The following is a 10863-nucleotide window of genomic DNA, read 5'->3' on the forward strand; positions in this document are numbered from 1 at the left end:
GTGAAGAGAAAGAAGAGACGATATAGAAAAAAATCATGTAGTGTAATGAAAGAGACAAGCACTCTGGTTTTTTGTCTTCAAGAATATTCCTTTGCTTAAATACATGAAAGGCGGGGTAGGAAAACACCAGAGTGGGCGAGCGAGGGCGGGCAAGATGAATGTCGAGGAACGGAGATGATTTAGGAAAGTGAAGATGAGTTGCAGGAGGAAGGAGATGAAAGGGAGCGATAAAAATAGCGAGCAATGGAGGAGACATCTAAGGCGGAGAGAGAGAGAGAGAGAGAGAGAGAGAGAGAGAGAGAGAGAGAGAGAGAGAGAGAGAGAGAGAGAGAGAGAGAGAGAGAGAGAGAGAGAGAGAGAGAGAGAGTGAGAGAGACTGCCTGGAGGTGATTAAGGAGAATAGTGCTAAGCTGACAAAGGCGGGACTTGCAGGGAACATGATGGCGGGGACAAGTCTGGGCAGCGGCGGTAACTTTCCTCCTGGCCGTCTAAGGACCATATTCTGAAACACTCCTGCGCCACACCTTCACTATTTTCAAAAGGAACTATTTGAAGCTACACGAGTTTTTAAGGGTGCTTTTGCGGTTCTGGTGAGACACTAACAAGATATCTACATTATTAAAAGGAGGAACAAGGAAAAAGCCCAACTAATCATCTCTGGAGCCTTTGAAAATAGTCGTGGTAAGAGAGCAAAGCGTTTCTGAATACGGGGTAAAGCTGGAGGGTGGTGAAGGATGCAAGGGAGAGATGGGGCGAGGATAGACAAACCTCTCGTGAGACTTTTAGGACTTGTTTCATGGCTCAGCTCCTCCCTAAGGACGCTGAATGGGACTGGATGATGTGATGCTGGAATCAAGACTCTTATCTTACTTTCCCATGTTGTCTTGAATACCCTCCCTTTGGACTCACGTTTCACCTGCAGCCTCGACCTTCTGATCCTTTGGTGGTCACTAGATCGTAGAAATGTGCTCTCTTAGGCTGAAGGCTGAAATATATACAGAAATACAGATTGATGTGTGTGTATAGGATTTCTACGTGTCACTTTATGTTATTTGCGCCCGTCTAGCTCTCAGGTTATCTGTAGGTGAGCGGCATAAGGTCGTTAGCCCCTCTCCTGTTATAGTTATTCTCTGTTTATATTCAGAGCACTGTAAAATATATTTGCATGGATATATAGAGAGAGGAAAAAAGAGTAGGTTATGTTTTTTTTTTTTTTTTTTGCTGTTGCAGAATTACATAAGTAAGAGACTGTAGTACAAAAGTTTGTGTCTTCTTTTTATTATCATACAAGAGGAGTACTGTCTTAGGTCTACGAAAAAAGGTACCCCGAGCTGCCAGCCCCTACAAGAAAAGGGTCAAAAGGATTATTCTGAACTGGAGTTGTCTAGCAGTGAAAGGGTTAATACTCGCACTGCAGCCGTGACGTAACCTAGCACTGCCTCCTGCCGCTCGCCGCCAGCTGCCTCCCCCACCGTGTCCGCGTTACATGACAAATGTTCTTTATGTTACATGTCACGCTCCATCCTGCCACCCCCACCATCATGGCCTCATATTTTTACCACACACCCTACCTGTCACTTAGTCCCTTAGTAGTCTCCGGCTCGTCACAGTTCCCGTCACATGACCGTCCAGTGCAGCCGCGCCTTGTACCTGTATAATGGTAACCCTTGTGTACCTGAACAGCTGGACGACCACACCTGCTCCGCCTCGCCGGCCTCCGCTGGGCTCAGGACGGTGTGTGCTGCAGGGGCCGAGTGGGGAAGGGAGGGAGGGACCATTCCTGTCATGGCTGCCTCTCCTCCTCCTCCTCCTTGCCCTCCTCCTCCTTTTTTTTTTTCTCTCTCACCTAAACTGTTGGGTCATGTACCTCTCACCTGTATCCTTCACCTCATTAGCTCCTCACCACCTATGTGTTCACTCTTACACACCGTAAACTTCCCTAGCTGTACAAATATTAATTAATGTTATTTCCAATCGGTGTTCACTCGTATTTGATGTAAGTACACTTGTTGTCGTCACTTCTCACCTCTCACGTAATCCCTTAATGGTGTCCACTATATATATAATGTACATAATAAAATTTTCACCTACGTCTCAATGTCAGTTTCCGTAGATGTTCACTTTTTACTTGGCATACAACACGTCCCACCTTTCACGTCGCATCGTCGGTGTTCACTGCCCTCGTTAATATCACCACCACCTCCCACATTCCCTTCAGTCGCTGTCTCCTCTTTGGCGTGTCTGCCTTGCCGTATCGTGAACCTCCTTCGGTAAACCTTGATCACTTGGAGGGTTTGGACGTGCGAGAGCAGGTGTGGGATGGCTCAGGCAGGTGTGGTGGCGGCTGGACACTCGTAAGCCTTTCCCTCACTGACTGAATGGAGGTGGGATCGTGTTGACAGTCCATAAACACGTCTCTTAATCCTTACTTTATGGTCTCGCCTGAAGCTCCCGCGCGTTGAGATCCACTGACTCCTGAGATCATGATTTCCTTGATTCTTTGATATGTATATGCTAATACTAAGAGTGTGTGCTTGTCTTGTGCTTCTCCTCCTTTTCTTTCTTCTCCTGCCTCTTAACTCTAATCCTCCTCATCCTCTCCTTGCAATAACTACTAATCCTTTGTTTTCTCCTCCTCCTCCTCCTCCTCCTCCTCCTCCTCCTCCTCCTCCTCCTCCTCCTCCTCTTCCTCTTCCTCTTCCTCTTCCTCCTCCTCCTCCTCCTCCTCCTCCTCCTCCTCCTCCTCCTCCTCCTCCTCCTCCTCCTCCTCCTCCTCCTCCTCCTCCTCCTCCTCCTCCTCCTCTTCCTCCTCCTCCTCCTCCTCCTCCTCCTCCTCCTCCTCCTCCTCCTCCTCCTCCTCCTGCAACTGCTCTTCCTCCTCCTCCTCCTCCTCCTCTTCCTTATAATAAATCAGTGTGTGATTAGCAGCTTTAAATAATACCTTAAGACTGACCTGGTTTTCCCTCCCCACCTCTCGCGCCCCTGTGTTGCTGGCGGCGCCCTTCCTCCGCCACCCCACAAGGTAAACGAAGCTTCTCCCAGGAGGGCGGCGGCCTTTGCTGGTGGCGTGCTCTGCAAATAGAACTTTATACACTTACGAGTAGTTACCTTCACTCGCTCCCTTCCTCGCTGGTGTAATGGAATGAGAATGAGATGTAGACTTGCGCGGTTCCATCATGTTTTTGAATACGGTGATTTGTTTGTAATTAATAAAAGCAGAGCACACTGCGTAAGTCTCCGCCGCCGCCCTCCGTCTCTCCCTCGCTGTGGTGTTTTTTTTTTTTCCGATGTCAAAGTGCTGCTAGTCTTGGTTTGGTCTTTAGTTCATCGTCGTTCTCTGGTCTTCATTGTGCGTCCAGTGTGTAGTACGTGTTTCTATTAGTGCAAGTGTCCAGCTGTGTCGTCCCTTCCATTTCTCCTGTCTTTTTGCATCTCCCTGCCCGTGTTCTCTGCTCCCTGCCTGCCAGCCTTGCATGTCCACCTCTCGTGCATGACTGTAGTAAGTGGCGTAGTGACGTGTGTCTGTTGCCTGTCTCTTTGTGTGCTCGTGTCCGTGACGAGTTTGCATGACCTGAGTAATTTTACAACTTGATCACTTTTCCTACATATACACACACACACACACACACACACACACACACACACACACACACACACACACACACACACACACACACACACACACACACACGCAATTCTCTCTCTCTCTCTCTCTCTCTCTCTCTCTCTCTCTCTCTCTCTCTCTCTCTCTCTCTCTCTCTCTCTCTCTCTCTCTCTCTCTCTCTCTCTCTCTCTCTCTCTCTCTCTCTCTCTCTCTCTCTCTCTCTCTCTCTCTCTCTCTCTCTCTCTCTCTCTCTCCCCACCATTTACTCACGCGTGGCATTCCAGCACCTCAGTCATGCGTGGGTGTGCATGAAGCCTGTCTGCACACACTCCACGGCTGAGGCAGGAGCTGAGGCTGAGTGGCGACGCCCTTGAGCAGCTGGGGTGCGGGCTGGGATGGGTTGCTGGGTGCCTGAGTGGTGGTTCTCTATCCAAGCCATTGTTGTCACCCCGTGGAGAACCTGTGTGTGGCGTGCTTGGGGAGACGTGAGGTTAATGTGACTCCTCATTCTACAGATATCTTTCTCTCTCTTACTGGTGTTCATGTGTCCTTGTCGCTTGTGTTTGGTGTATTTCTAATTTGTGTGTAGCGGCTGATTGTGTTTTTTTTTCTTATATGTAGTGGTTTATATTTATGTTCTTCTTTCTGCATTATAGTAAGTGTCAGAATTGTTTTTGTTACTGTAGCTACTAGTATTATTTTTTTCTTACATAGGAGTAATTTCAGGTTTTTTACAGTTTTTTTTTCTTTAATGTGATTGTGGCTGTTAGTATAATTCTTTTCTTCTTTTGCGTAATAGTTTTCATTGTTTTCTTTCTGCATTGTAGTAAGTGCCAGAATTATTATTGTTACTGGAGCTACTAGTATTTTTTTCTTTTCATACGAGTAGTTACAAGTGTTTTTCTTTTTTTTTCTTTTTAAGTGACTAGTAAATTTTTTTTTCCATTACATTATAGAAGTGCAAGTGTGTTTTTTTTGTGTTGTTCATGTTGCATAAAAGTAATTACTACTATCTTTTCGTCTTGACTGTCTAGAATACCTTGTTATTTCTGGTAATTTAACCTACATCTGTGCCATCCAGTCAATTATAATAAACAAGGTATCTTCACTCCCTGCCTCTCTAGCCTTGAGGCATTACGAGTGTGCTTCCTGAGGGTTTTGTGTCTCTTGGTGGTGGAATCCACGAAGGAAACACACACCACGTGCCTCACACACTCAGACAGCTAGCACAGCGACACATTGCAAGTCCCACTGGAATCTGAGGAATGAAGATACTTTTATAGGTGTATGTGCTGTGACAGTGAGGAAGGAAGGAGGGAAGGGGACAGGAAACACATGTAGTACACCGGCCACTGGTCACCACCACGACCATCACCACCACTACAGTGCCTGTCTTCCCTCCCTCCTCCCCACCAGCAGCACCACCACCACTAAAGTACCCTCCACCACACTACATTACCTAACATGGCAGAGAACAGCAGTCAGGATAATTATTACAGAAAACAAAACACTGGAGGATACTGGAAACACACGGTAGATATACAGTAAGTAAACACTACAAGGTGCAGTCACACGCAGAACACTGTCTAGAAAAGTCTACCCTGCGATCAATGTTTCCTCTTTTTCTTTCGACTAAAACTCTTTCAGAAGGGGAGTTCCAGGACCGCTCCATGCAGTGTTTTATCTCACTGGGTTTGAATGGTGTTAAAACTAGTGTAGGAAGACACAGCACCTACGAGCCTTCCTTTTTGTAGCTCTATAAAATATGAAGGTTTCTTTTTTCAAACAGACACACGCATTGACGTCATAGGAGATTGCAACACAGTCTTCCCCGTACGCTTCACTTCAGATAGCCAGCACACACACACACACACACACACACACACACACACATACATAAACACACACACACACACCTGCATGACCAAGCCTCCCTCCCAGCAGGCCACGGAGTACGTGTTCACGGACATGCAGAGCAACGATAGGCACGACCACGCCCAGGCCTGCTACTCCACCACACACAAGCGAGCCAACGCCCTCCTTCAGTGGTTCGACACGGTGAGGACACAACTCTTTCTCTCATTCCGCCCATCCCTGTCTCCTGTCCCGCCTCAAACTATCCAATCCTGTTTAGTCTAGTCTGTGCTTTCTCTTGTCTCACACAGTGCTGTTCATGCCTCGCTTTCCTTCCCATGTGCCTCGTCCCTGTTGCCTCAACTTGGCTCCAATCCTCGTCCCGCTTTGTTCAGCCTCGTCTTGCAATCTCATATTCTATTCCTATCCTTCCCCGCCCCGCATCGTATCGCTCCAACCCTTCAGCCAGCGCGGAATAAAACATACAAAAGACAAACATATGTACAGTAGACGGCCAGATTGCTCCATGAATCTAAAAATTCTACGGATCCAGGTTGTATGGTTTAAATGTCAACAAACATACAACTACCTGTGCAGCGTTAAAATCCAGGGAGTGGAGTGTGCGTTGGAAGGAGTGGATGATAGAGAGCGAGAGACGGAAAACACGCTCTCTGTTATGCTGTGATGCTCTTTAGCGTTCCATCTTTGGACGGGAGGTGGAAACGCGCCGTCTAGAATCCAGTGACCTTCAACAATAATGTCCCACCGTTGCTCTTTGTCCCAAAATACAACACTGGCATGTCATGATGGTAAAAAAACAAAAAGAGAAGGCAGTAAGGACATAAAAGCATAACATGACATGAAAACAAGGGCATATTTTAATCCGTGTACCTTTCCCTGTGTAACCCGACGCCTGACAGCCATCATGTCATTTCTGGTGAAGCAAGAGGATACCAAATAAATTCTAGCCTGCGGTGAAAGTTGGATTTTGTTCACAGCGAAATGGAGTCAGTGAGCGTCTCTCCTACCACGCTCCCCTGTTTTCACTTTTTGTTATTGAGTTCGTGCCATTGATGCTTCGTTCGTGCCGCGATGTTACGATAAAAACCTGCGTCGGAAAACATGAAACTGAAACAGGTGTATGTAAACCTTGCCATTTTTTTAATACGTAATTTTTTTGTCTATTTTCTTTTGCCACACAGAGGTAAAATCCGAGAAAGAAAATAAAAAGAAACAACACAAAAACAGAAAAGAATGAAGGTAATAAACAAAATAAACAACGTAAATACAAATGCATTACATTATTATGCAAAGGAGTATCAAGACTCCTCCGGAACTAAAATTGGACTCTATTTTTTAGGGAGGATTATTTCTACAAGTAACATTTAGTGAACATCAAACTGAGCGGGCTGTTTTCTCTATTTCCTTGCTCTTGACCAGCCTCTCTGACGCGCGAAGAAGCAAAACATTAGCCCTTCGTCTTCACTCTTGGCAGGCAAGGACCAAACGAGCTGCAGTTGGTTCACCTGGACTGCTTCAGTGCATTTCAGGTCCCATTTATCAGTTGTGTGTCGCTGCACTTCGCTCTGTGTACCAGTATATCTATCTACACACACTTTGTATCTTGTATTTTACGTCCTCCGTTATACAGTGCTTCGTAACACCTTCTGCCCTTCCCTCTCCAGGTATTCCCCTCAGTTTTTCACCTTCCGCTTTAGATCTACAAGCATAAGTTCTTTCTAACATTTTTATCCTCTTTTTTTCTTCTTCTTTTCTTATTTGTTCAAATCCACTTTACACTTCTTCATTCCCCCTTTATAACATTTTTTTTTTTCATGGTAAAGTGAAAGTAAAATTCAAGAAGTACAACAGAAGAGGTAATAGTTTTTTTTTCTTTTTTTCTCTACCATTACTTCCTCTGACTTTTTCTATACATGTTGATCCCTTTCTCGTTTCTGCCTTTTACAAAATTACGCTTCTTTCCGCAAAACAAAAAGAGGAAAGGTAATATTATTGATGTAGTAACAGTGGTAACTTTCCCTATGTGTGCGTCAGGTGATCAACACAACCATCATGAAGGACCTGAACGACATCAACGAGAAGGTCAAGGACAAGACACTGGAGCTGAGGCGGGAACGTGTGCGCCTCATTCAGGAGAAGGTAATGGTGGTGGTGAATGGTCGTGAAAATAGTACACTTTGGAATGGAGACCAAGACCAGGGTTGAAATATATACTGCCACTTGGTACACGTTTCCCTAATTACCAATCATACTGAGACATCTTTACTTGTTCTACAGCCACATCCAATCTTCAATCTGGGAAGAAATTGCAAAATGTATTCTTTTTCATTCATAATTTTCTTGTAGATGCTTATAAAGACTTCACGCGTTGTCTCTAGTGCTGCTAATTGTTTCGTGTTGCAGTGAAAGGGTTAATGCGACGTTACGGAATCTACATGTTCCTCCATCAGGCCTAAACACGGATAAGATTTGAAATAATAAAGGAAAATGTATGTTTTATAGCATGCATATATCATTAAATTATGTCTAAGGCAAAAAAAGATTTAACCCTCCTTTCCCTTCTTCTCTCCTTCCACTTTTTTTCTTCTTGCCTTTCCTTTTCTTCTCTCTCTCTCTCTCTCTCTCTCTCTCTCTCTCTCTCTCTCTCTCTCTCTCTCTCTCTCTCTCTCTCTCTCTCTCTCTCTCTCTCTCTCTCTCTCTCTCTCTCTCTCTCTCCATCGTATTTCTCATTTTCTCTCTCCTCTCTCTCCTCTTCAGTCCCGCGCCTCGCCCTCTCATCCTCCCCTCGCTCTCCCTTCTATTCCTCTTCCTTACAAAATAGAGGAGCCGTGGGGACAGATATGAAGCAGGATATATTCTCTCTCTCTCTCTCTCTCTCTCTCTCTCTCTCTCTCTCTCTCTCTCTCTCTCTCTCTCTCTCTCTCTCTCTCTCTCTCTCCCCCACGCTCGCTCGCTCGCTCGCTCGCTCTCTCTCTCTCTCTCTCTCTCTCTCTCTCTCTCTCTCTCTCTCTCTCTCTCTCTCTCTCTCTCTCTCTCTCTCTCTCTCTCTCTCTCTCCCCCCGCTCGCTCGCTCGCTCTCTTTCACTCTCCTTCCTTTGTTACTAGTCCTCTCTTCCTTTTCTTCGTCTCCACTCACCTTTGTCTCCTTTCCTTCATCCATTTTTCCGTCACCTTCTCATCCTTTCTTCTGCCAGCCATCTTCCTCTTCCTTTCCTTCACTACCCATCCTCTCTTCATTTATCCCTTCGTCGCTTCCGTTCCTGTTTCACTTTAACTCCCTTCTTTTGCCATCCTCTCCTCTCTTTCTTTCCTCCGTTATTACGAGTACACTTTCTTTTTCAGTTATTCTTTCCCTCTTTCATTTCCCTTTATATTTGGTTCTTCCTTCCTCCTTTACCTTACTTTCTATCGTTACTCTTCTTTCACTTCACTCTCTGTCATTCTTCCTTCATCCGCCAACTTCCCTTCCTTCGTTATCTTCTTCCATCTATACACTTCCTCCTTTCACATCCCATCCTTCATTACCTTACCTTCCTTAGTCATTCTCCCTTCCATGTCTCGTCAGGTGAAGGAGCTTTGGGGAATGGATATCGAGCTAGACTCTACCCTGAGGACTGAGGACTTCAACGTTGAGGAGCTGGCCAAGATGATGGTGACGGAGGGCCAGGTAGTCAAGGTGGAGGCTGGAGATGTGAGTATTAGAAGAAGTGTACAGATGTTTGGGGTGTACTTTTCAAAACTTTAGTCTGGTTTTCCTTTTGCATGTGTTAACCTTTTCGTTGTGTCGGGTGATGTAGGTATGGAGGTGTGTGTGTGTGTGTGTGTGTGTGTGTGTGTGTGTTGTTGTTGTTGTTGTTGTTGTTGTTGTTGTTGTTGTTGTTGTTGTTGTTGTTGTTGTTGTTGTTGTTGTATTAGTTCCAATCTTGTTTTAATCTAATGTTTTCTTTGCATATTTACACACACACACACACACACACACACACACACACACACACACACACACACACACACACACCTGTTGTCATCATTATTTCGTGCTTCTATTCCACTGCATCTTGGCACGTGCTTTATGTTTCATTTCCTGCACCTCTTACACAGATACATAATTGTCAAAGCGCATGTCAAATTTTTCACCCACCAGAGCGTGTGTGCAGGTTTCACGCATGGCTCACTCATACACCTGTCTTTCCCACACATGTCTCCAGTGCACGTGTCGTACCACTACCGCATCTCCGCCATCATTATCCCACTCTCACATCTGTACCGCTCCCACGCTTCAGTGTACCCTTCGTACCTTCACAACTCGCCTTTACTTCCAACACACTTGCTAATGCACACCTGCAGCTCCACACACCTGCAGGTCCAAACAGCCTCCCACCCCCCTCTGCTGGTCTCTACCCCTCTCCAAGGTCATGCGAGTGTCATTATCAACATTTCCAGTGCGAGTGCACGCGAGGTGCTCCGTGAAATAAACTTTACTTCATTGCGCTCATGGTAACTTTTATTTTTTTTCGCGCGTGACAAATTTAAAGTATTTTGACTGGCCAGAGTTTAATTTAATAATTGTTTGACCTCCAGTTCCGGCAAGCGTCAGGTATTTACAAGTGATTATGACTTAGGGAAACTATTGTGCATTCCATCGCAGTCACTCAAGCCACTGTACTTGGATGGAATTGGACGGCTCGAGTTTCTGGGACGCCCCGCACATTAGCGACTCTGGACAAAGCCTCCCACAATGCGTTAAGTGTTCCAACAACAACTCCACAACAAGGCCGTGTTTTCACCCAGGCAGGAGGCAGGGAGAGCAAAGTTTCTGCTTCAGTTACTCTAGCAAAAAAATGTTTCCTGAGTACCAGTCATGCCGGCCAGAGTGGTGAGGGAGGAAGGCCAGGGTGCGGCCTCCTTGCCTAACACTCCTCTGTGAATGCTTCTCTTCTCCCGCCACTCACTGCTCGCGTGCAGGAGTGCCTCTTACCTGCATGGCGTCCACTTGAGACTATTATTATCTCATTATGCGTGAAAGTGTTGTCGCACATTCGGGGTCAAGTTCCTGTTATCTAAAACCACCTCAGAATGATGAAGCTGTCACGGGAGTGCTGCCTGCCGCCTCTTGACTGAGGGGCGGATCACGTACACGTCGCGTGGAGCTTGAGGTCCCTGTGATCTGACTACCGTGTGATTGTATTTGATGTTACTTACGTCATGTGTCCAACGCATGAATATGCATGCCTTGCACGACCTGCTGTACTGTGCTGACCACCACACACCTACCGTGCCGCGGCGACCACCACACCTGCCGTGCCGCGGCGACCATCACACACCTGCCGTGCCGCGGCGACCATCACACACCTGCCGTGCCGCGGCGACCATCACACGCCTGCCGT

The 10863-nt window shown here is 46.2% G+C and overlaps 1 protein-coding gene across 4 annotated transcripts in view; it reads left to right on the forward strand.

Moving 5' to 3' along the window:
* LOC135102977 (tropomyosin-1, isoforms 33/34-like) overlaps window positions 1-10863 on the forward strand; it is an 87281-nt gene that overhangs the window by 73527 nt on the left and 2891 nt on the right. For 2 of the 4 annotated variants that reach the window (XM_064008757.1, XM_064008755.1), the window contains exons 9-11: window positions 5546-5662; window positions 7514-7618; window positions 9045-9170. In XM_064008757.1, the coding sequence (XP_063864827.1) occupies window positions 5546-5662; window positions 7514-7618; window positions 9045-9170 (348 nt within the window). Of the gene's footprint in view, window positions 1-1683; window positions 2665-5545; window positions 5663-7513; window positions 7619-9044; window positions 9171-10863 lie in introns of those variants that run through there. The other 2 variants (XM_064008756.1, XM_064008758.1) reach the window with 2 other exon arrangements.

Source organism: Scylla paramamosain, chromosome 8 (assembly GCF_035594125.1).
Source record: "Scylla paramamosain isolate STU-SP2022 chromosome 8, ASM3559412v1, whole genome shotgun sequence".
In the NCBI taxonomy this organism is placed as follows: Eukaryota; Metazoa; Arthropoda; class Malacostraca; order Decapoda; family Portunidae; genus Scylla; species Scylla paramamosain.